Source organism: Cylas formicarius, unplaced genomic scaffold (assembly GCF_029955315.1).
Source record: "Cylas formicarius isolate icCylForm1 unplaced genomic scaffold, icCylForm1.1 PGA_scaffold_10__41_contigs__length_53128322, whole genome shotgun sequence".
NCBI classification, from domain to species: domain Eukaryota; kingdom Metazoa; phylum Arthropoda; class Insecta; order Coleoptera; family Brentidae; genus Cylas; species Cylas formicarius.
In genome coordinates this window covers 26,672,736-26,699,072 of record NW_026844214.1, presented here as the reverse complement: position 1 = coordinate 26,699,072, position 26,337 = coordinate 26,672,736, and the positions used below count along the sequence as shown (strand labels likewise).

Here is a 26,337-nt window from a genome sequence, read left to right as displayed (position 1 = left end):
AATTGTTTAATTAATAATTATCTTTAACAAAAAATTATAGATTTAATAGTATGACTGTGTATTTAGGTATAAACTGGAGTATTAAAAAACTATTTAATATTAAAGTACCTTTATTAAGGAAAAGAATCTCTAACTCCGATTGCTCTGACATCTGTTGAGCATCATCGTCAACCCATCAACTACAAATGCAAAAAGTATTGCCTACAGACTTGCCAGTTAAAATAGTTAAAAGAAAGAAAGATAAAATAGATAATAGATGCCTCTGTTAAACTTCAAATTTTGAGCACAACATTTTACAAATACGGAGTTGGATTGTCTATCTATCTATTCATCTAGTGCCAACCGAAATGCAATTGAGAGGAAAAAAAAAAACGATTTCAAACGACGATTCTTTTTTTTTCGCTTTTAATGATATTATTTCTTTCCAGTAAAAAACTTGAATAGCCAATGACCTGTTCTACTGGCGATTCTGAATATTCACGACAAACCATAAAATGATTATAAATGTTTATTTATTTAAAGCAATGTTCTCCAATTCTCCAGCTTGTCATCACCACGTTTCGCCAGACTAGGTTTTACAGATTTTTAGTTACCAACAGTTCACTGGTTACAATTCCCACGGGTGACGCGGCTATCATCCAATAGATGGCCCGAGACGCACGGATTGAAACTGATACCATGGTTTTGGTTTTTGTTACGTACCATTGATTTTGTCTAATGACTCGAAGGATGTATCATGGCTATAGAATTCTATAACACCGTTAAAAATTGCATAAGCAACAAAACAAACAAAACAAAACTAACGGCGTGTAGGTCGGTCCACAACAATCAGTTAAACTGTTTATGGTGAGCAATAAAATGTAATTTAAAGTTAGAGTATTTTGATTTAAATATTATTGTGTTCCAACGTTTCAATTTCTTTTCTAGAATGCGGTAACGGCAATGTTGGAACACCTATTTTCCGTAAGCACTTCTCGTTGGTCACCGCTATTTAATTATTTTCTGAAAAATGCAAATCACGGACTTCATAACTTCATTTTTTCTTTGCTCTTGTTATCGAAAATCGGGTATTGAACTTGCTGCCTATATTGAAAGTACACTGTCTCATTTTGGTCGCGACTGAGGCGTATGTCCCTACCTTTGGTGCTTTTTTGTGAAACGAAAAATGACGTTAACATTTTCATGACTTGTTTAGTTTTTAAAATAAAAGTTGAGTTTGGAAATTTGAAGTTTTGGGACACCCTTCCTATCAAGCACAGCCTGTCAAATATCAGAAAGGTGAAAAGCGCATCCGATCTAGATTGTGCAGCATTTTTATGTTAATGTTGTATCGCAAGCAAAAGGCATGATGATTACAAACACATTAATAAGAGAGACATAATATGGGATGCGATTGGATGAAAATAGTAGGTAATACTGAAACTGTTTATTATTTACATATGTTCCTACAGCATATATCCTATTCAACTATTCAAGGAAAACTAAGTTGAAAATTACTCAAGTCATCATGCAGCAGGAACTTTTGCATCATGAGGAATTCAACACAAATGTGATGCCTAGAACTGAAAGACGAAATAGTTCTCTTAACAAGACTTTATCAGATGATAACTTACCAGTACCGAGTCCTGAAAGTGGAGATCTCAGTTCTTCATCTGGATTGTCATAGGACGATAATACCTATATTTTATTGACAAATGTGTCTCAGCAGTCTCAAGTGATCGGCAACCTAATCCATTCAGTGATCATGTATTAATAATATTTCCTATTTGTCTCTTTTAAAAATACATAACCTAATTGATTAATTTGTTTTTTTTCTACCTCAATGCAAAGGCAAGTCGTTCTTCAGGTGAAATAGTTTCATGATATTTTGTGTCAGACTTTCATTTGTGATAAGGTTCAAAATTTCATGAAAACACTCACTCATTCTGAAATATGTATAAAAGCGTTTTTCACCCTTTCGGAGTTCTGGCATCAATGTATGAAACTCTCCATACTTGTTTCGTTCCAAGTTAATACCATGATTCCCCCTTTTATTTTCCTAAAAACAAAAATCAGCACCAGTCCTTTACTAATAAATAAATACTGTGTAGAAAAAATATACACACTTGACATTTTCTTCAGCTTCTAAGGCAAGTAACAAAAGTGCCTCTTCTTCATCAGATGATGAGTACATTGTAATTGAAAAAAAAAAAAAAATTGAACGATTTATTCCCTAGAGTGCGGTTCTAGGTAAATTTCTCTTTCGGCCTCGTCGCGAAATTTTCGCTACCGCTGCAAATAATTCGCGTTGGTTGGCACAACTACACATTTTCTATAACATTCCGGATTAGCCTTAAGCCGCGTACACATCTGAGCAAACGAACCGAATGACCATTCAGTCGAGCGAATTTTTGTTTTTCCACACAGAACCGCATGGAAAATTTAGGAATAGCTAGCGATGTATTCATACAATGTCATTGAAATTAAAGAAACCCCCTGTTTTATGTATTAAAATTACATAGGTAAACTGACAACTGTATTAAACTTTTTACAAGTACCATTCAGTTTTCAATATTTGCTAAAATATTGTTACACAGAAAATATGGTAATATAATTATTTAAGTGATTATAATTTATAGAAAGTCTCAAATAAATTCGAACTTACCTGATCCCTTTTAACATTCTTTTTAACTTTTGCTTTTTCTCACCGATAAGAATCTTTAGACTATCTGTTTTTTTTTTAAATCTCTGTTCAGTTTTTCAGCAATTTCCCTCCAAGCATCATCTTTTTTAATTTTATAGAAATAGAGCTCATGTTTAGCTTTCTAAATTCTTTGATTAATGGTAAACACTCAACTTGTGAAAAATCCATGTCGTAGGGGCCGTTCGGTGTGTTTATATGCTACTTCAAACTCATCCTGGTTGACCAAGAATTTCTTCTTTGATCGGCTAGCGCATCCCATGAGCGTGTTCAGCGCGGTGCATGCGTTCGTCCGTCTACATCAGAATGCTCATTCGGTTCATTTGCTTTAATGTGTATGAGACTTTAGCCTCAATTATAGTTCAAGCTCAAGCGTCAAGAGCTACACTCCGGAATGCGTCTGCCATTTAACTTCAAATAATAAATAATAAATTAGAACAAAAAACAACATCAAAACACATAAACAAATGGTAGGAAACATGAATACAAAAAAATATATCGACAAATCCAATAACAAAAGACAGAGTTGCAATCTTCTGTCTCATGCTTCTCTTGATGTCAAAGTTGGGTATTAACATAGGTGACAGTTTTTATTGTGAAAAATACCATAAGGACAGTGAACTTGTAGAAATGTATTTAAATACATATTGTCCCTCGAATAATTATTGTGATTGCTTATACCAATATTAGATGAAAACACACTGTATCAGGGCTAGTTTAGTTGGGAGCACTAACCAACAGAAACAACATAAGTGAAAGAAAGACAAGTTGGTGAAATTAGAGCTCCATTTACATCAACTATCCCCATCAAAGTACACTATATTTCTTAAAATAAATTTTAAACAAAAGATATTTTAGAAAATGAAATTTTTAAATCATAATCAAAACTCACTAGGATCCATTCTGAACTTTATTCCATTTTCCAAATAAAATACTAACCATCTTATTTCTACCTTTTTGGATTTATGTCAATCTGTAGGCAAGTAAATTTGTGTTTATTTGTGCACGACCTGTAAAGAAGAAAAAAGGGTATGTACAAACCGTGGAACTGACATTGTGGTGTTCTGTTATAAAATTAAATGTGAACTAAAGCAAAACATCTATTAGATGATTGAATTTCAATTCACAGCTAAAATGAAAACAATCTTACTGTCACGAAACGAAACCAGCGACTAAACCAGATTCGTGTTTTGTACTATGCTTATTTTTAATAGCTCTGTGGTAATTATCATGTCTGCCAAAATTTCGATATCTGAACTGGTAACAAGACAGCAGCATAATGACTACAGCGCCACCCAGCACAAGGTAGCTGAGATTGCAAAGAACTCGAACAGTTTTCTAAGTTTTCTCAAAGTGTTCGGTTTCAGTTGCCCCGCATGCCGTCGTGATCGCTGACGTCTTATTCAAATGGTTGACGCCGCTTGACGATGAGTGACGATTTGGAAAGTACATTGCTATTGGGGTCACTCTGAGTCAATCTCCCAAAATTCTAATAGAATAAAAATGTCTATTATGGAAGTATGTAGACTGTGCGAGAACAACACAGATTTAGTAGATATATTTAAGGATGACCCGTGTACTAAATTCGATAGGAGCAAAATAATCTACGTAACGACTGGCGTTCGGGTAAGCTGCCATTTTGCTTTAAAATTACGGGGTCTGGTCGTTATGCTTTGAGTAATAGTGTATTTTTAGTTGCCTAATATTTTGTGCAAAAAATACGTTACATGTTTTGAAAATGCAATTTAGAACTCATTTAGTTGTGTATTTATGTTTCGGAATCTTAAATTTAGGTAGATGTGAACTGCAATCTATGTAGGAATATGTTCTGTGCCCTATTTGTTCATACGTGTTTGATGTAGTAATATTTGACGTTTGTGGTTGGCGCCCCTGGATGGCACACTACAATTTGCGTGTCGTTATGGACCACGGAGTTTGTTATAAAAGGAAAATAAATAAGAACTAAAAGTTCAGATTTTCACGAAATTATATATTATGACATGACAATTGTTTATCATTTGATAAAATAAATAAGAACTAAAAGTTCAGATTTTCACGAAATTATATATTATGACATGACAATTGTTTCGACAACACCGTGTCTTTATCATTTGATAAAGACACGGTGTTGTCGAAACAATTGTCATGTCATAATATATAATTTCATGAAAATCTGAACTTTTAGTTCTTATTTATTTTGATAAATGGATTTTCATCAAGTAAAAGCCACCTCAGTTCAATTTGTTATAAAATGGTGTACATAATAAAATCAAGAAATTATCTCGATATATCTACGTGAAAGTGAAATGTCAGGGAAGACGTAAAATTCAAAATTAGTGAAAAATATAAAACGCAAGCATAATTCGGATAACATTTAATTTAAAATGCGTCATGAAAATACAAGAATTTGTCTCAGAGCAGGTAGTTTTCATGTAGAAAGTACCCATAGGTGTCTTATGTCATTTTAAGAGAGGGCAAAACGGCGACGACGCCAAAGTCAAATTTAAAAAAAACATACATAAATATCGTCCATAAAATTTGTTTTCTAGAGGAACCTGTCTGTATTTTCGAATTAGAGAATCCCCACCATCATTTCGTAGTTTTCAAAATTCCACCCAGTCTTTTACTCCGTGTCCGCAATATCTAAAGCTTTGAAACCTCGCAGGGACTATTTAAATATCAATCTAAAACAGCGCGCGCGCACTTAGCGCTATCTCCCACCCCATTTGTACCGAGAGCCAATCTTAAATATCACGAATCAACGGTGTAACATTCCCAGAACTCGCCATGTGACGCTGTCGATAAGGTAATAAAACCAAAACGCCAAGGATACCGATAAACTTCCTACGTAATAAAATGCGACGTAATATTCGTCGACCTCGATCGTTCGTCAACCAAAGCGGATTGGTTTGCCCCTTCCCTCAGACAGTCGCTTCGCGCGACCGTTAAAACAGAATTCAGTCAGAGTCGACGTGACATGGAAGGTAGAAGCGGTGGCGTGTTGCAGAGGCACGTTGATAACGGTTTGTGTGATGGTCGGCGAGTGTTAAACGAAACTCTCAAAATGTCCGTCACGGACGTGTGTCGACTATGCGAGAGCAAGTCCGATTTGATACACATATTCGAAGAATCGCCGTCGCTCGGTCTAAACAGGAAGAAAATGATCTACGTGACGACTGGTGTTCTGGTAAGCGGCCATGATTGTTTGTACGAGGTCCGCTCTTTATGTTTCGGGATATCGAGGTTTACCGGTTTGTTTAGGCGTCGCGTTGTGCGTTTGGGGCCGATTTTTGTAGTTGTTATGTACATTTCGTTTGCCACATTGTGTTCAGTGTTGCTGGCTCCTGGATTAGCGTTGAGTCTTTTTTTTTACTCGGAGAATGTTTCACGTGATTTATCGTGCAAGAAGTTAATTGTTTTGAACAGCGATTTTGTTTTTGCTGTTTAGATTTGCCAACATGGGCAATATACTCATATTTGAAGTTTTGGTTCACTTTTGTTGCACATTAGGCATTTGAGACACTTGCAACCTGACGTTAATGCCCCAACCGAATTGACGCGCATAACAATCGACATTTTAATGTGACGTGATCAAATTGGATTATAATTATTTTTGGACTGTAAAATGATTGTAACGGGTCCCGAGAGTGGCAGGTAGACGGACATATAGTTGGCTTATCCTTGCCTTAGTGTTTAAAATTAGAATTACAGTTACTTTCCAGCATTTGCTGGCAAAGTTAACTGCGTTTACTAAAAATGAGAAAATTATATATTATTAAATTAATTATATTAAAACTCAACATTCGGAGAACAATGTGGAAAAGTGTTCCAATATGACTGAAGTTGGACAGTGAACAATATACCGACTTCTGCACGAAGATAAACGCGTCCATCAAAGAGAAGTACAGCAAGAGGAGAAGACATAATAAATGAATATAAATATACTACAATCAGAAAATAATACATAAAAAAGGACTACCTTGGACGGCAACTGAAGAAAATCCGAACAAATTTCTTTACATAAGAAGCACTTTTAGAAAGATCTGCTGAAAATGCGGCTACTACAGATTGTAAATTTGAATACCTCTTTAAACGAAATTTGTTGTCGACGCATCAAAACGAAATATAAGGGTCTTTCGCCTTCCACGTTATCACTGTAAATTGAACCTCATAAAATTGGTATGGGCGCAAGTGAAAGGTTCTGTAGTAATGCAAAATACCATATTTAAAATATGGAGAAACGTATAAACTCTCTTGCAAGAGGGAGTAAAGGCAATGGATGGTGAAATGGAGTAAGTGCATCTTTCATAGGGTAGAAAACACTGTAGAGCCCTTTATTGTTTCTCTGCACTCCAAGGCCTATAGTTTATTTGACTAGTGGGAATATGATTACTAAAATTTACAAATGAAGTTGTAAGTAATTAGTACCTCAATTATCTTATCTTTTTAATTTTAGTCGACTGTTTCAATACTTAAACCAGTGACTATTGGACCACGAGTCGCCTTATCTGTGCATAAATATGTGGTTGATGATGTCGCGACGTGTCGGAAGTAATCCAGATCAGAATTTCTGCAGCACGAATACAGCATACGGGGTTCGTCGCTGCGACATTAGGCACAATTTTCCTCCGTTAGGGAAAAAGTAAATTTGACAAGCTACAAGTCATATAAATACTGAAATTTATGCGAAAATGTCAAAACGAAAAACTATGCTCAAGACGATAACATTCACTGACTGATTTTCTTTCTTGTGATACCTTTAAATACGTATTAGTTGTTTGTTATTGTTTATATATTTGTTATTTATCTAACATTAATAATTGTTATTAGTATTATTATTAATTAATTATAGTAACATAATTTTATATTTTTATATTCGTATTATACGGACGATCTCCAACAGTTGTAACTCAAGTCTTATCTAACTATACGCGCAGATGGCAGCTTACATGAGTTCAATCGCATTACCAAAACGATGGATCCCTAGAACTTGCTGAAAAGGCTGTTAGTAGTTTTTCATTTTTTTTATCTTTGATGATTGTTAAAGACAGTTTGTAAGTGCCTAAATTTAATGAAATAACGACAAATGATTGTGTAGTATGCAACAGCCGCTAACAAGTAAATGATGGTATAACTAGAAAAATAATAAATCCTAACTAAATTTGAGTCACTCATGTTTAATTCGCAAACAGTTCAACGGGAAAGTCTTTGAAACGCGAAGCAGTACTTTTGTGTATAGATGCATAAGTTTGTCCATCGTTTTACGATTTTAGGTTTATTAGTGAATCTTTCCAGTTCGATTTCAATAAAAATAGTGTTTTGTCAGAACCGACCAATTTTAAGTATTCGTAATTCTGAGTGGCACTTAAAAAATAAACTGGTTGAAATATTCATTACACTACGAAGGTATTAAGTCCAAATGTAAGGTTCTATTGTGTGTTGATATTGTCGGTAAAAAATAAAAAGACGTTTTTTATTTTCGCGAAATTAAAATTTACATCGTATTTCTAGGACTACGTCACAAAATACCCTATTAAGTCGTTATATTATTAAGACCGTTTAAGGGCCCATAAAGAATATAAAATAATTTTACTTACATTTTTATTAGAAGTAGAAAACATCGTAGTTACTATTGTTAAATGGATGAATAACTATAATATATATATAAATATCGTTTGGCTCTTTGCTTCAGATATAGAAATACCAAAACAATATAATACATAAACTACGCACTGCAAAAATACAAAATTCAACTTTTAACGAACGATTTGAGCGTGTTCCAAAGATAATAGCGAAAGAAATCCCGGATCCAGACTAAGAACTAGTTCGGACCGGTTCAGGAATTATCCGATAATGAAGTACGCACATCGTTTATGCTGGCATTACTTAACGCAACTAACTATATTCTCCTTTTTAAATCATACCATCTAAAACCAAAACAATTTTCCTCTCTTATGCTATCAAGTTTATTTCGCCGGACAAAAAGTGTTTATATAACTCAACGGTCGAAAGAAAACAAAACACCGAATCAGAACGATCCTGTTCACACCAACAAGACACAACGCAAACTCCGCACAGTTCTAAACCGGCTCGGACACGAACGAAGCAAATATACTCTTACGCGATAAAGCGCATGCGAACTAATCGAAAATTGATTAACAACGATGTCCCTGAATAAAAAGAACACGATGCGGCTTCGGAATAATAGCTAAAACATTCGTATCGCTTTAGGCAACGTTCGTCGAACTTGGCTGTATCCGGCAGTACTCGAGAGTGATTGGCTGCATGGTTCCCTTTTCGCCGCTCGTCCCGCGCGTTGCCTTGTTGTTACAACGAAAAGCAGCCGGACAACGCTGCATTGATAACTCTTGCGTGTCGTTCTGCTTGTTGTTCGAGTGAAAACGTTTTAAAATGTCGATTACGAAGGTATCTCGACTGTGCGAGAGCAGATTTGATTTGGTATTATGAAATGAGAAACTCAGGAATTTGTTTTGGTTACTTGTTAGTTGCCTATATTTTGAAATATAACACCCATCTGATTTGATACACTCGTTTAACGAATTCCCGTTTACGGATAGGAGGAGAAGGAAAATGACTTACGTAACGACTGGAGTTCTGCTATGCGGTCATATTTGTTTCGGTGTACGGATATTGGGTAAACAAAACGCTTTTTCTGTAATTGTTTCAGAAATTACATGTTAACCTGTTCATACTGTTGTTAGAGTTCGGTAAATTATAAATACTGATCGTGACGTTTGTCACTTCATCATTGATTTTGTTTCGCAAACATGTACTCATGCAACCTTACAAACTTCTTCGGGCACTCGTTTATTAAACAAACTCACTACTAAACTATAAAACACATAAGTTAATATTATCATTTTAAACCGTTTATGTACTTCCGTAGGCTTTCACGACCGGTATCGTAATTAATAATTACATTTAACAATTAGTGCCCGCAGAAACGTAGACGACTGGATGAAGATAGATCGGATCACTCACCAGTCAATGGAGAGTACTGGATGGAAAACACGGGCAACACAGCTTAAGAAATTCGATAAATTAACAATGTTATCTGGCAAATTAACTATGCCTATTTTGGATATTGATCGAGGTGTCATTAACAAATCTGACTGTACCTTAATGACGGCAGAAATATCCGTAGTATCAAACGGCCGAAATTTTGCCGTTACACCGAAAACCCTGCCAATCGAAGACATAATTGCCAACGTTGAAGCGGGTATACGCAAACTGCCGCCAAGAGAAGAGTGCCGCGCGTTAGGAGAACTCAATAAGGATACTAGCATCATTGTCTTGCCTGCAGATAAGGTAAATAATGCTACAGTGGTTCTTAATGTTGCCGATTATCAACACTCTTAGACCCGGAAATATTTAAAATCCTAACGATTCATAAAAAAAGTCATCTTTTGAGCAAGAGACTAAAATGAATTTGTGCAAAACGGAAGCGCTACTCCGAGGCTTTACGGACCGAAGATGCATAAAACAAATACTCCGCTACGTCCGATAGTTAGCGCGATTGGATCCCCGACGTACGAATTAGCCCAACACCTATCGAAATTGTTACTGCCTTTTATCGGCGGAACCAGCTCCTATGTGTGGGATTTAAGACATTTCATCGAAATTGTTAAGGACATTGCGCTAACATTCACAGATATACTAGTCAGTTTTGATCTTGTTTACGAATGTCCCACTATTGGAAACGATTAACAAAATCAATGACAAATTCCCTCCCGATATAGCCAAAATATTCCTACATAGCCTCACGACCAAATATTTCCAGTCGAATAATTTGTTTTTCGAACAGAGAGACGGAGTCGCTATGGAAAGTCCGGTCAGCCCCGTTATTGCCAATTTTTACATGGAGGGATTTGAGGAAAAGGCACTAAGAACTGCCAAAAAACGACCTAGTCATTGGCTACGGTACGTCGATGACATATGACGATGTCATATGGAATCACGGTCGAGATGAATTAGAAAATTTTCTTCTGCATCTCAACAGTATACATCCGAAAATCCCATTTGCATTGGAAATAGAACAAGATGGACATCTCCCATTCAGATTTGAAGTATTTTCCACGGAGAAGCACTATTATTCAAGACCACATCGAGAGTTCATCGAAATACATAAACACAAACACAATTTTAACAAGAGAGAGGAAGGGTTACAAGTGAATAAAATATCCCACAACATCCTAAAAAACACTCACGAAACCGTATACGAACAACTGGGAAAGAAACGTTTATGCCTGCCTTATTTCATCGTAAAATGGTAAGAAGAAGTAGACCTTGTCGAGAGGGAAAGAAAATGAATATCCATGTTTCAACTAGCATCAAACCGTTGGGATTCGTAGTATATGCTCATCATTAGCAAACTGGGAAGAGGTAATCAACGACTCGTTTATTTTGATCGTGTTTCATAAATTATCGTCTCCTTTAACATAGCATCTAAAGTTTGTGTTAAAGTGCCCTGGAGAGTCGGCAACCCTCGGCAACCGGTCGGCAAGATACCCTGGCTTATTGAGCATTTATCTTCGTTCCTAGCCTCAGTCGCGCCGAAGACACCTGCTCATTAATCTGAACTTCGAAATAGACCAAGCCGTCATCCTGGTTTAATCTACTTCGTCACTTCGAATGAAAAGAGTTAAAAATCCATATGAAAGAAGAAACCTATACTAAAAAATTATATGAGAAAGCGACAACTGACATTTGAAGAATCTGAAGTAATGTTTCTGAAAGATTCCGAAAAGGCCAAAACATGATTAAGCGACTATGAGTATGAACAAGCCGGATATGGTGAGGGTTGCCGGAGAAGACGAAGGAATAAAGAGTAGTTGATGTGTGTTGTGCAAACAATTACTGAATGAAAGGCGTATGAACAATGTCAAACCTGCGAATGGACCATCCAGTCCGGTCCTCGGAACTTTTATGCTCAAAGCGTTACTTTTTTTTATTATTGCATCTTACTAGAAATATCATTTCTAACCCGTTGTTACATTATTGCCATTTTTATTGAAAAATAAAGGGTTTTTCTTTATTAATGGATTTCCTATTATCGTCCATTTATCCCAAGGCTTTTAAAAAGGCGAAAATAGTTGCAAATTTTATGTTTCAGATCGAACCTACCGACATCGTGTCGCAGAAGGTCTGCTCGCGATGTTGCAAAATAACGCTGAAGATGTACCAATTTCGGCAAGATGCTTTAAAGCAAGACAAGGCGCTGAAGGTATTTCATCATACGATATAATCGTCACTTGATTAAGCGCTAACCTACAAAATTTCATTTCAAGGATAAGTGCGACCAGTTGCTGACTCGCGGAATGAAATTACCGAATACGAACATCATCATCAGGAAAGACAGTTCCAACGTTGCCGCATCAAAGCCCGCAATTAAATCAGAACCGAGGCCGGAAATCGTGCAGTCGGAAATCAAAAGGAAACCACCGAACATGCCCGCGACGGACGTTATACATCCCAGTATTACCGACGTGTTTCGGAAGTATCCACAATTGAAATTGCCGAAAAAATGTTTCGGCAGGAACATGTCACCGACCGTGTCTCTAAACATGGGTGAAGTGGAACGGTACTTTAAAAAGCGAAAGCTCGACATAAAAAAGTACATCTACGTTCCCAAATTGGGGAAGACGTTTGCGAAAAAGAGCACCACGACATTGCAGTCAGCTAAACCCACCAGGGCGTGGGATAGTCTAGGAAAGGCCGGCAAAAAGAATCCCGAAAGTCGTGATCGAAGCCATGCCAAGAAGCCCAGGTTTACGAAGATTATGGAACAGCGACGGTCTTCTTCGGTAGATGCCAGTGATAGCAGCTCGATACTCATCGGTCCCTTGCGAACGAGAAAAGTTAAGATACGCAGGAAACGTATACGGTCGTCTTCGAGCGACGATTCCCTTCAAAGTGAGATGAGTACTGTGCCAGAAAGTAATAGCGTATCGGAAAATAAAAGTGACGAAGATAAAAACGCGGAAGTGGCACCCTCGATGAGCGATGAAACTCCCGAAACTCTATCCCTCAAGTCTCGAGCTTTGTTCGTGTGCAACTTGTGCAGCTCGGTGCAGTACAGTGCCTCGGAGTTGAAGTGGCACAGCATGAAGCACATGGTGTGCCAGTTTTGCAAGTCCAAGTTTAAAAGCATAGAGGCTAAAGAAGCGCACATCAAACACGATTGCGAGATGAAGAAGATGATGAATTCGGGTCCCGTTGTGAAGCTGGAAAAGGTGGATCTTGTGTTGGAAGTGCGTCAGAAATATCAAAACTCATTCGTTGGTTTCAAACTCATTCCCGGGCTAGACATAAGACCCGTCGAGGAAGTTATTTTGCCCGAATCCAATATGATCAGCGCTAGTGAAGAGGGAGATGTGATTGTGTTATCGGATGACGACGAATCTCAACCTGCAATGGAGCAGATCAATAGGGACCCATTGTCCGGTATCGCGACGGAGGAGTCTCGAAATGTGGCCCCCGTATACGACAACAACCTTACTTATAGTACGGTGTCGGTTGTAAAACCGGACGTGAGGATTAAAAATAATTCCGTACTTAACAAAATGGATCACGGACTGTCGGACGTCCAGTTTATTAAGGAGCTTTTGTCCGCAGTAGCGCCGGAGAAGCAGTTCGCAGACAAAGTGGCTGAAACCGATTTGCCCAGTTCGAAGGACATCGCGATAAAGGCGAATGAATGTTTCGGAGAATTGAAAAGTTTGAAAGAACACTTGCGGGTGTTTAAAGTGCCGATCACGATGAAGAACGGGCCGTTCAACGTGGCGTACCGCTATAAGAGGCAGCACAAGCCTCCTAGGAACCTACAAGTGTGGACGAATTTGCTGCTGACGCAAGAGGAAGATGGCGCCGAGTCGGTTAATGGGATAAATGTAAATAATCACATGAACGGAATCGTTCAACCTCCCGTTGCGAATATTGCTACACCACCACCACCACCTTACACTCATGTGTTGCACGACGTCAGGAGTCTTAGTTCCAATTCGACTCCCTGTGATTCGTTTTTCCTTAACAATTCCGTTTCTTCCACGTTGCCAAGTCCAGGATCGCGTTCTCATGGTACTATCGCATCCTCGGCGGCAGTGACAAGCGTTTATGCACCTACGCAGTACTCCGTTCCTCAAAATAGCGGTTTTCCATTAACTATGCGTGTACAGTCAACGTATCTTCCTCAACCCAGTGACGTTTTGCCTAATTCTCCGAGCAGCATGTTACGCGCATCGCTGCAGCCTCAGTCTCAACCACTGGTACCTCGGTCGACGGTTATTCAGCCGAGTGCCGTTCCTTACGAACTTCCGCTACCACAGAGGCCAGCGACGATGGGAGTGAGAGTGAAAAGTATGTGGGAACTGCGATGAGACATCTCCAGGTACTCTAGATCGTTTCGTATTATAGAGGCGTCTTAAATTAACCGTTAAGGATAATAGATTTTTTTGTTTCAGATCGTTTAAGTCAATGTTACGCAAACATTTGTGATAAACGAGGCGTAGTTCTTTTTTACTCCCGAATATGGTTGACTAAAATGTCTTGTATCGAATAAAAGCGATTATTTTTTGTTGTATGTTTTTTATTTCGGATAGGTGAATACAACCTACGGTTCTATTTCTATATCGTTATGGTGGTGATTTAGTTACCATGTCGGTAGGATCTTGAAACGATAGCAGGGCGGATACGTAAAATTGTTCTGGTTTAAATATCGGAAATAGCTGAACAAAATTAATGTAAACTTACAACCGCAGCACAAATACTTGCTCACTTCGGCAATAATTGTACTTCATGTTGACTGATGTTTGAGACACAAAGATCCAGATGCAGTGTCCAAAAACGTGATTTTGCAAAAATGTATGCCCCGCAGAAGATGTGGATCTGTCGCTCAACAGAGTTGCGACATTGCCCTAATTTTTCTGAAAAATTGATTAATGTATATAAGAACGCAGCATCAGTCTCTGAAATCCGAACATAATTGGCAACGCCAAGCTAAATAATTGCTATTGTCGCAGAACAATCTGTGCACTGTACCATTGTTTTAATTTTTAATGTGATTATCTTCTTGCCTTTTCGTATTTTTGTGATAAAAACGCTTACCCGCTGGAAAACTTGTTGTGTTTGTGGTTGCAAATATGAGGACGACTAGGATTTTAGAGAAACAGTGAAACATGTATATTTTTCATTTAACAAATGGGAAAATGGACTTACACATAAATGTTTAGGGTCAAGTGGAGTAATTGTAAAAGATTTTGAACAATTCCTTTTTTTTTATTTTCAAATATATTCAAATTATATAAAAACAATTATTTTTAAAAGAAAAAAAAAGGTAACTGGACTCTCTATTTATAGATACTTTGGTCGAAAAATATGTAATTCAATGTTTTAATAAAAAAATATTTTGAAAAAAATTCATTGTTTACATTTAACCCAACAATTTCGGGGTAATTGTAAACATCTATATCAAAAACTAGAGGAATTATGGAGATAAAACATACGGCAATTGTAAACCTTACGTAGTATTAGTAATTTGAACCACAATATTTTTTTTCACATTTGCCCCGATGAAGTATATATGAAAGTTTTATTAGAAACGCTCAAAATATACATACAAACTAAAAACACTTTAGTAAGCTTGGTAGACCAACTTTCTAAGCAAATGTGGGACTTTTTTACATAAAATAAAATTAAAGCTAACAAAGTTGTAGGTATAAAAAAAAACAAATATATTTCTAAGTAAAGTTTTTAAAAGTTTACCATGTTAAAAAAAACCATTGAGTTAACAGAAATAAGATAATAAAGCAAATAGTAATACATTCTTTCTCCTCGCATCTTAATTTATGGATAAGGCAACACTCCTAAAATTGCATCTTTCATGCATAAGACATCTTGATGGCGCTTTATAAAAGCATAGTATCAATCATTTCCCGGACTGTCATTAGTGAAAGGAGTTGATATATTTTGGGCCCTAACACATTCTTGGATAAGATTAAGTAACTCATCCTTATCGCATGGATAACCCGCATTTGCTCGAGCTAACAAACATTCAACGAAAAACAAAAAAGTCATGTGTTAAACTCTTTTTTCTACTCCCGTCTGTAAAATACCTAATTACCCACCGATCTAGCTTGCGGGAAGCGTCACTTTACCACGTCAGTGTCGTTTTACCGCACGGATTTGAGAGAGATTGGATGTTTTCGGAGATATTTCCCACGCCTTGAATTTTGACGTTTGTCAATTCTGACGGTCATGTTGGTGAATGTATTTGTGTTGTTTTGCGAAAATGTACCCAAAAACTAACGATCATAGTAGTATAGTATGCAACACGTTCGGTAAACTTTTTAACTCACTCGTTTATTAAAAACTGATTCCACTCGTGTCAAATAAACTCGTGAGTCAAATGCCGTTTACCGCACTTGATGCATAATATACTATAAAGAATCTAATTACAACTCATAGCTCTTTGGAGTAAAAGTAAACTGATGTTTGAGGTAAAAGTAAACTGATGTTTACTTTTACCTCAAAACAATTTTTACATTTCCCCACCACTAGATTTGAACGGGACAAATGTAAACACCAACAAGAAAAAAAACTTGGATTCCTTTAACCTTGAATCATTTACAAATCAATAAAATAACATTATTTTAAACATATTAAACTCTTATAGCAATACTTACTTTAAGATGAAAAAGAAATTTCAACACATTTTACTACAACTGCCAAAAGGAAAAACAAAACTTTTGCAGCACTCTCAACAAACAAAATTCGTTATCGCGCCAATAGATGACAGACAACCTTAAAGAAAACGCGGGATATTCAAAAATAGCGGTAAATTTAAACCAGTTTTTAAGTGAGTTTAGAATTACCCCTCTTGGCCCTACAAGTGAATTTACTAAGCAAAATTCCCTACATTTATAGAGACATCTAAATAGTTGCAAGAATTACAGGAAAGTTGAATTTTTACTAGAACAAGCACAAGAAATGCCCTTTGAAAACTACAAATCCTTGTAAAAGTCAATATAGGAATTACCGGAATCAGTTATGCTGCAATAGGAAGAATTTAACGGATATATTTGCAGGACATTTTTGGGGAGTCTAAAGCCAGTACAGGAATTTTAGGCAATTATTCAAAATTTGGCGTGCTTCATTGGTAAGTTCTCTTGGACAGGTAACATACAAACATTATTTGAGTGTGCATCTTTTAGAATGTTCCATGTGCGTTTACACCGTTAAAACATTTCGAGACAGTTTAGTCGTCTAAATTTAAATCGAGATTACAATAAAGTAAAGTTAAATTATTGTGTGAATTGATACTAGCATCTACAGCCCATTGGATACAATGCAATTTCCACATGTATTTTTAGTATACAATTGCTATTAAAATATATGAATTTTTAACTGGAAATTTTTTGATGGTAGACACGATGCAATTTTTTCGAGCAAAATGTGTTTGTTTAATTTGATGGAATTTTGTTTTCAAATGTTAATAAATAATAATAATACTTTTTAGCGTTAGTGTTAAATGGCTAAACTTTTTGCAAAAATGTTTTTTTTAACAAATTGTTTGTTGACTTGTTTTATAATGGTTTTTAATTTTCTTGGTTCAGTTTTCCAATACCTATAATTTTTTAAACAAATTATCCACTTTTCAGACTTGCGGAGAATAATTTTTCCATTTCAAGATTTTTCCTAACTAACTAACGCGTTGCGCCGATTTGCATGCATGAATTCGGAAAAAATATCTTACATGAACAAATTCAAGTAGAAAGTGCAGGGTTTAAAGAACAAAAACGTCAAATTACACACAGAATTACACTGACGCCGATGCGGATGCTGTATCTAATTCCGCATACTATAAACACTGCACTTGTCGCTATTTTTTTAAACAACTTCTTTTCCACACCTTAACTCTATTTTTTGCCGCATCGAAGCATTGTCGATCTGTCAGCGACCATGTTAAAAAGATAGTTTGCTAAAACATGGTTTGTTAAAAACGAAATTTCAAATCTCGCGCATGCGCACTTTGAATGGACCTTCTCAAAATTTTTCTATATTATGGCTTCATCAGTTCCTGTACTGTCAGCATAGGCAAGGCCATTAGATGTCTAGTAGCTACATAGGCTCAAATAAGACGCAACTATCAATATTGCTGGTGAATATGCTATATAAATATGGCGAGACGCGCGGACGACGAGCCTAGTTCGTCAAATTTATACGGGGCTCGCGAGCTTACTTTATGCTGCGCGACGTAGGTTCGCGACGATCGCTTTTCTGTCTGTTTTTGGCGTGATTCAAAAGGATTTTGCACGTCTAGTAGGACGGGTTCATCGTAGCTTCGTTTGCAGGAAGGCGGACAACAATTGAATTGAGTGGTCGGATGAAAGCACGTTAAATTTAGTGGAGACCTACAAATTATTCTAACATGTGAGGGATCCCAAGGATAAAGATTACTTTAAAAAAGAAGATTGACACATTGAATGAAATTTTCTGTCATCGGGAAATCTGCATAAGCCTGCAAGAAGAAAATCTCCCTCTTATTGGCCACCTACAGAAAGGAAAAAAAATAAGATTAAGTCGTCTATGGGATCAGGAAAAGGTAAATCTTAATAGATAGAAGTTCCGATCCTGGCACTTTTTTATATAAAGCAGTACGCCAGCATCGCCGGGGTTTTTGTTTTTTATTTAATAAACTTGATAGTATTAAAGGACCTGTGGATAAAATTATGGCTATTCTTTCTTCGTTCGACATATTAGCCCCAACTAAAATGTTCGTGCGAAGCTCGTCGCGCATTGCACTTGCCATGCGGAGTACACAAATTCGCCAGGTACTCGCGGTAGGCTCGTTGATCAACAAGTGCGACTCGCGTGCGTCTTGCCAAATTTATACGCACCGTAAGGGGGAGGTGGTTGCTAATTAAACAGATTGACAATGTCTGAAATTGATGTGGATAAAACTGGTTAAAACTAGCTAATTCGAAAAAGAATCGTAGGTTAGGTATATCCATTGCATCTCCATTTTAAAATTCTACATCACCAAATAATAACTAGTTCACTATTTCATCAATAAATGGCGGAATGCTCGAAGAACATGGCGGTACATTCTATGAATATGCTGGCCCCAGCAAGTAAATTCAGTATGGCATGACCAAAATAATCTACTTTATGAAGAAAGCACGTTTTACGAGACTAAAATTTCAAATACCATCGCTAAATCATTAGGAAACAAACTTTGCGTGATGTGGTGAATTGAATCAATGGAGGGGTAATTCTTAACTCTTCTTATCTGCCATCTTGTGATCGATCCGGCGCACTCACATCACTAGACACACTAACTACAGAAGGCTAGAACTAGAATAGATTTTGAAATCGCGTGATAAGGGTATAAAGTTTTTCTTAACCATTAGGAACACAAAAACTTGACGTCTTTGGTTATGGACGCTTGCGATTGAGTACCTCATCAGGTTCATTCCTATGGGCATCTCGTAAATAATTCAAATGTGTATTTGCTGTTTTCTGTTTATTGAAATCTCAACCCTACTTTTGAACTAGGCAAAAATAAAAATTCCAAATCCCAATGTAAAACCGGAACAAACAAATTTACTCCTGACCCTGAAGACATTTTTACTCTTAATGAAATCAAGGAACACAAAATATTAGAAAAAATGAAGTACTGGAATCGTCACTTGGAGATTATTTTAGTAAGCATTTTTATAAGTGTAATAGCTTATGGTGACTCATTTTTTCATTCATAGGCAAGTTATTCATAGACACTCGCCTCAGTACAATTCAATATATCCATAATTCAGTCCGTAAACTGCAATACTTTCCCTATAAATTGATTCCCATAGTGCTATAGATGAATAAGATAAGTAAAACATTTTTATTAAATATCTGGAATACTACTTCCAAAACACGCTCCAAAGTATAGTATATCATGGTGGCGAGGGCCAAAAAGGTTAAAGAAGACGATTCAAAGTTTTGTCTGGTGCACATAACCTGAAATTAACGGAATGACTTGTCTTATTTGACAAACCAGGGTTTTCCCTTTGTTGATTTAGAAATCGTCATTTAATTAAAATGGTAAGTAACACGTCAAACGCGGATACGATTTGTCTCACCGAAATGATATTAGGGACAAAGTCATCCTGGTGGCACTGGTGGCGATAAAAAGGAAGAGAAAGATAAAAAGAAAAAATATGAGCCCCCAATTCCTACCCGTGTGGGTAAGAAAAAGCGCCGCACTAAGGGACCGGATACCGCTTTGAAGCTACCTGCTGTTACACCTCATACCAGATGCCGATTAAAATTATTGAAAATGGAGAGGATTAAGGATTATCTTCTTATGGAAGAAGAATTTATCAGAAATCAAGAACGGCTTAAGCCCCAAGAGGAGAAAAATGAGGAAGAAAGATCGAAAGTGGATGATTTGAGGGGTAAGTTTCCAAGTGAGGCAGGCGAATAGTTAGTAGTTAGGTATGGTAGAAACCATCTAAATAAAATAATCTTTATAGTAAATGATAATTACAACAAGAGAAAACTTTTATGAGTTCTTTGTGTATGTTGCCTATATACTTCACTCAAAAGTTATCCCATTACATACAGAGTGTCTCACCAGGAACGTCGATCTGATATAGCAACTGTAACTAACTTAAATATGAAAATTTGAGCTTATACTGTAATTGATGGGTCCATCCCTGTGACAGTTTTATTTATCTTAATATTTTTAATTTTGTAATTTTGTTTATATATTTTAGACATTTAGTAAAGAATTTTGTTAATTATGATGAAACAATTTCAATGAAAACCCATAAATAATTTTGAATCTTTGGATTGAGTAAAGAATAAACTCGTTTAATTGAACAATAGTATTTGTCAAAATTGGTATGATTCAACCAACACCTTTTAGAATCCAATCTACAAATAACTTAAAAATATTTACTTAATAATTGCTCAATAAGTGCTCAAAACTCCCAACAAAATGCATTATGATTTTAACAAAATTTCACGGATTTCATGGAGCTGCTAGACCAGATTTCACGCATGATTTACCTCTGATAAACAGGTGTAGACAGTACCAAATTTGTAATATGATTTTTGATATATCCTATTCACATGTGAATGAAAACAAAGACTTCTGTGCAAGTACAATCCCAAATTTTGACTTCATCACGCCATGCAAAATTGATGTTATAAAATTAAGTAAATAAGGACTAGCAAACAATAAAATAGCCTGCGTTTTGACAGGATTTATTCAAAAAGAATTTTTGGAATTAATGCTGTGGGATGGATCTGCTGTGATGTTGGGAGATGCCCCTTTCTACCTATAGGGTAGACATTTTTACATACAATCTTATTTTCTATAAAAACTTTCAAATCCTCCTATCCTTCCTATTTATGGCTAAATTTTTAACTTCTACCATTTTTCTTTCCCTTTTCCAGGTGCTGTCCCATGTTTCTCTAGGTCTTCCTTTTTCCCTTCCTTTTACTTAGCCAATTTTTTTTTAACAGTACAGTGCTACCTAATTTCTGTAAACAACCCCACAATACAATTTGTTTCTTCTTAATGAATTCTATGGATTCCACCTGTAACTGTTCTCCTATATACACATTTGTAATTTTGTTCCATGTACTCTGATTTCTAATTTTTCCTTTTCGTTTGATACAACCATAACTTGGGTTTTATTTATGTTCATTTTCATTCCGTTGTTTGTTAGTATTTGGTCCCAATTATTTAGATTTTTTTCGAGATCCCTTCGGCTTCTTGCTATGATCTTTATATCATCTGCAAAGGCACATTCTGAGTCGCTGATATATTCTAGTGGATCCAACATAAAGGGGTTTTGATTAGATCGTCCATAAAAGCTTTAAGTAGTAAGTAAGCTACTCCCTTGTCTCACATCGTCTTGTGTTGTAACTGCCTTTTTATCAGGTTCTTACTTAATACAAAATTTCTTGATTCATTGTGTAAACATTTGGTGCTCTTATTAATTTATTGCCGACTTTTCTTGCCTGTAGGCTTTTCCAGATTTTTATTCGCGGAGCCTTATCTCATGCTTTTCCCATACCTAGGAATGCCGTAAACCGGCTTGGATCTTGTTATTCTTCTAGAACATAATTTCTTTATAAGTGAAAACATAATCTTGCGTGCTTCTTCCTTTCCGGAATCCACTTTTCGTTTCTGTCAGAGTTGGTTCAATTTTTGATTGTAGTCTCTTTTTAAGTATTTATTCAAACAATTCAATGACGTACACAGTAGGGATGTTGCTTTATAATTGTTGCACTTCCTGTTATCTCCCTTTTTTAGGAGTGGTAGTATCAAGCAGATTTTTCAATCTTCCGGATCTTTTCTTCTACTCATACCATATTGAAAACTTTTAACAATAATCAGGTCGCTTTTACCTCCTTTCCTCCTTTTTTAGCTGTTGTAAATTGCAGTAACCAATTCTTTCATTATGAGCTGTTCATTTTGTTCTGTCTCTGCTCTACAGTTTGTTTTGCTTGTTTACTTTCTTTCTTTTCTGCCATTTTATGGTTTGTTTTATTTTCTGTATTTCAAAAAATTCTCTCCAGCCCTCTATTATATCTGTTTTGGTTTCTAGTATTTCACCTGCTTCATTTTTATTGATGCACTCTCTACCCTTCTATTGCCTCAAAGACCTTTGAGCACTATGTAGAAGAGCTTTTGATTGGGTTTGCTATCTGACTGTAATTTATATTCAATTTCCTTCCATTTTTCTTGTTTGAATTGCATTACTGTATTTTTCACTTTCATTCTTTGTTCTTGTAAAGTTCAAAACTTCGCAGCATTCTTTCCCCAAGATCACATGTAGACACTGTTAAAAAAGGACTGTTCTAAGGGTACAACCATTTAGAACACCCGTCATCACAGCTCTCCAATCAGACCGCAACTCTCTCAGCTCCAGCCAACAAGAATTGCAACTTTCAACACTTTGTGGCAAATATGTTGTAATTGCTATAATTGAGGGGATCTTATACTTTGAATGATGAATTGAAAAATTGAATACAAAGGAAATGTGATTAATTTTTTTTTAAGGAACCCCAATGTCAGTTGGTAATTTGGAAGAAATTATAGATGATAATCACGCAATAGTGTCTACCTCTGTGGGTAGTGAGCACTATGTAAGCATTCTTTCCTTTGTGGATAAGGATCAGTTAGAGCCGGGCTGTTCCGTTCTCTTGAATCACAAGGTTCATGCCGTAGTGGGTGTCTTGGGGGACGATACAGATCCCATGGTGACAGTTATGAAATTAGAAAAAGCTCCACAAGAAACATATGCCGATATAGGAGGTCTGGATTCTCAAATTCAGGAAATTAAGGAGTCTGTGGAGCTACCGCTTACCCATCCTGAATATTATGAAGAAATGGGAATAAAACCCCCGAAAGGGGTTATTTTATACGGTCCTCCTGGTACAGGAAAAACCTTGCTGGCCAAAGCGGTGGCCAATCAAACATCTGCCACATTTCTGAGGGTGGTTGGTTCCGAACTGATACAGAAATATCTCGGAGATGGCCCGAAACTCGTGCGTGAACTTTTTAGAGTTGCCGAGGAGCACGCCCCTTCGATAGTTTTCATAGATGAGATTGACGCTGTGGGAACAAAACGTTACGACTCCAATTCGGGCGGGGAGAGGGAAATTCAGAGGACCATGTTGGAGCTGTTAAATCAATTGGACGGTTTCGATTCTAGAGGTGACGTTAAGGTGAATTTAAAAATACGTTTTCCTTTGTTCAAGCACTTGAAATCGTGAAATTTTAGGTTATAATGGCCACGAATCGTATAGAAACGTTGGATCCAGCTTTGATTCGTCCCGGGCGAATCGATAGGAAGATTGAATTCCCTTTGCCCGATGAGAAAACGAAGAAGAGGATTTTCAACATTCACACGTCGAGAATGACCTTGGCTGAAGACGTTAATCTTCAAGAATTGATCATGGCAAAAGATGATCTCTCCGGCGCTGATATTAAGGTATTTAATTTAATCAAATTCACAACAATATATAAACAAAATATAAAATTCTGTTCACTCCCATCACTTGTACACTCCATCAGTAATCATTCACACATTTTCCCAGTTATTCTGAAAAAATTTCTGCAATGCATACATATATTAAACGGTCTGTTTTTGATATCATCAATAAATATTAGGAAAAGGACGCTGCCCTGTGGTACACTACATTGAACTACACGCCACTCTGAGTGGAATTCATGGCGTCCCTCTCTTACAAGTCCTTTCTGCATCTGCCTCTTCAAATATAAGGCAGAGCTCTCACTTCACATTTAAGTCCGGTCTAGCAAATCCTTAATATTTGCCAGCACAGAACATGGCACCCCATCATAACCTACTTAGTACTTAGTTACTCCAGCTATTTCAGTGAGAGCAGTTGAAACAATATTACATACTTTTCAAAAATATAGTTCTAAATTAGCCAATGCAAAATATTTTTATCACAAGTCAAAGTGTTAAATAATTAAAAAAAGTAAGAACATTTTTATTGCCGATTTGAAGGTCTTTAATCCTATTTGTTTAATTTTATTTAAAATAAATAAGAACTAAAAGTTCAGATTTTCACGAAATGATATATTATGACATGACAATTGTTTCGACAACACCATGTCTTTATCAATCATTTCAGTTCAATTAATTTTATTATTGAAGAATTTTGGAGCAAAATAGTTTATGCTATATGTAGATTTCAATCTGAGAAATTGAGGGTTCATATATCTTCATTATTACAGGTGTTATAAAAGTGAAAGGCATTATGTTTTGCAACATTACCCATTGCATAATATAAACCAAGCAATCCAATAGGTACCTGCAAAGTATTGTTAGAACTCCTAGTTAATTAGATTCTTTTACGTCAGCTCCCTTCTAACATTTTGATTACGCTTCTCTGTAATGGTAAGATTCTATTTGCTTCAGGAAAATGCCTTCATATCAGTATTGCGTGAGTAGCTATTGAATCAAAACAGAGAGAAATAATCCTGCATTGCATTAGAAATTGTAGAAATAAAGGCACTTAAAGCAACCATGTTTTCTCTAATTCATAATTATAAAATAAAAAAAACGAGTTATTTGTAAATACAATAAAATTAATTGTTTAAATAGGTAAAAATATCCAGGTGGATTAACGCAAGTATCCCATTAACACTAACACAACACTAATTTAAAATTTAGAGTAAAAAGTTTCTTTAGTGAGTCAAGATGGACATGCAATTGGACCAAATCACTAACTTTAACATTAAAAAGTCAGTCAACTTTTTAATATTATAACCACAAAAATGAATTTCTAGTTTGGTATTTTCTGTAAAACAAGTGCAAAATAGAATTATTTACTATCAAGAACTTGGCAAGTGAGCACCCGTTAGTAAAATTAATTGACTAAATGCCACCATGAATAGTTGTTTCTTTAATTTGAATGTTAATGATAAATTGAAGCGAGGAATTGGCAAAGGGGATATGTACCAAAATTACATTTTTGAGATAATCAACAACAATGGTTATAATTGTCGGTGTTCGTAACAATCAGGCAAATGCAGGATTACTCAATTATAAGGATAGGCACATTTCCTTTTCTCAGGACATGCGGCGCGTCACATACGACAATTCTAGTGAAGTGAATCTTGTTTTGTGCCTCGAAAATTCACAAATTACCTTAAATTTTGGGTCACTTTGGTTAGCAGATATACTTGACAATAAGCAAACCTGTTTAAGGACTGTGGTCGCGAAAACTAAAAAGGACTAAAAGGGACATAACTTTCAATTGACAAGATTCCCGCGCCTACAATTTTCTGTCTAAACAACGATCTGCAAATACAACTCTTTTTTTTCTGTAAATTTAATGTAGCTTGCGCATTTTTTGACAAAATACTGCGCAACGATATAATATGATTAAGCTCAAAACTGTGGAGTTGAACTGTCAGCAGGCATCTTGGTTGTTGAACCCCACAGCCTTATTGGTTGAAAACGAGATTTCAAATTACATGTCTTGCTTCAAAAATGCCTGTATTATCTTAATTAATTATCCATTTAATGTTAATTTCCATTCTTTAGTTTGTTGTCCGTTTTCTGTTTACATATTTCATGGGAATTGAGGTATGGCAAAGTTAAGTCAGATTTGTTGAGCTTTTTTTATATTTATGGACGATAATCAATAGCAAAATTAATCACGTTGCTCACTTCACTTCATGTTTTATTTGAATTTTGTAGTTTTTAAGGCAATGAAATTGGTTTTACTAAATATTTACGTTTACTTATTTTTTCGGTCCCTAGGCGATATGTACGGAAGCAGGTTTGATGGCGCTACGGGAGAGAAGAATGAAAGTAATGAATGAGGATTTTAAAAAGTCAAAGGAAAGCGTCCTGTACCGCAAGAAGGAAGGCACACCTGAAGGATTATATCTTTAAAAAAATGTTTTTTTTAATGCTTGCAACTTACAATAAATTAGTAACAATGAAACATTAAAAAAAATTCTTTCCATGGATGCGTTTTTTTTTTTTTTACTTGCTTTCTGAAAAACTAAACACCACAACTTCGGTATCACTTATTTCCAAAATATTTTTTGTCCATCTTAACGATTCAAAATAATTGGCCACCATACACACCAAATTCAA

At 36.1% G+C, this 26,337-nt stretch overlaps 2 protein-coding genes across 3 annotated transcripts; both read left to right on the top strand.

The window, feature by feature from the left end:
- Positions 1–4,078: 4,078 nt before the first annotated feature.
- Positions 4,079–14,277, top strand: LOC132701967 (uncharacterized). Of its 2 annotated transcripts, none has more exons than XM_060670340.1 (4): positions 4,079–4,306; positions 11,814–11,924; positions 11,989–14,087; positions 14,161–14,277. In XM_060670340.1, exons 1-3 carry the CDS (start codon positions 4,184–4,186, stop codon positions 14,074–14,076), a joined length of 2,322 nt encoding a protein of 773 aa, XP_060526323.1. In that variant the 5' UTR covers positions 4,079–4,183; the 3' UTR covers positions 14,077–14,087; positions 14,161–14,277. The 2 variants fall into 2 exon arrangements, with proteins under 2 accessions (XP_060526323.1, XP_060526314.1); XM_060670331.1 differs by lacking the exon at positions 4,079–4,306 and adding an exon at positions 5,609–5,867.
- Positions 14,278–19,668: 5,391 nt separating this feature from the next.
- On the top strand, positions 19,669–26,200 carry LOC132707987 (26S proteasome regulatory subunit 4). The gene is made up of 5 exons (XM_060680040.1): positions 19,669–19,783; positions 19,836–20,136; positions 22,758–23,425; positions 23,482–23,691; positions 25,996–26,200. Exons 1-5 carry the CDS (start codon positions 19,781–19,783, stop codon positions 26,128–26,130), a joined length of 1,317 nt encoding a protein of 438 aa, XP_060536023.1. The 5' UTR covers positions 19,669–19,780; the 3' UTR covers positions 26,131–26,200.
- The last annotated feature ends 137 nt before the right edge of the window (positions 26,201–26,337 follow it).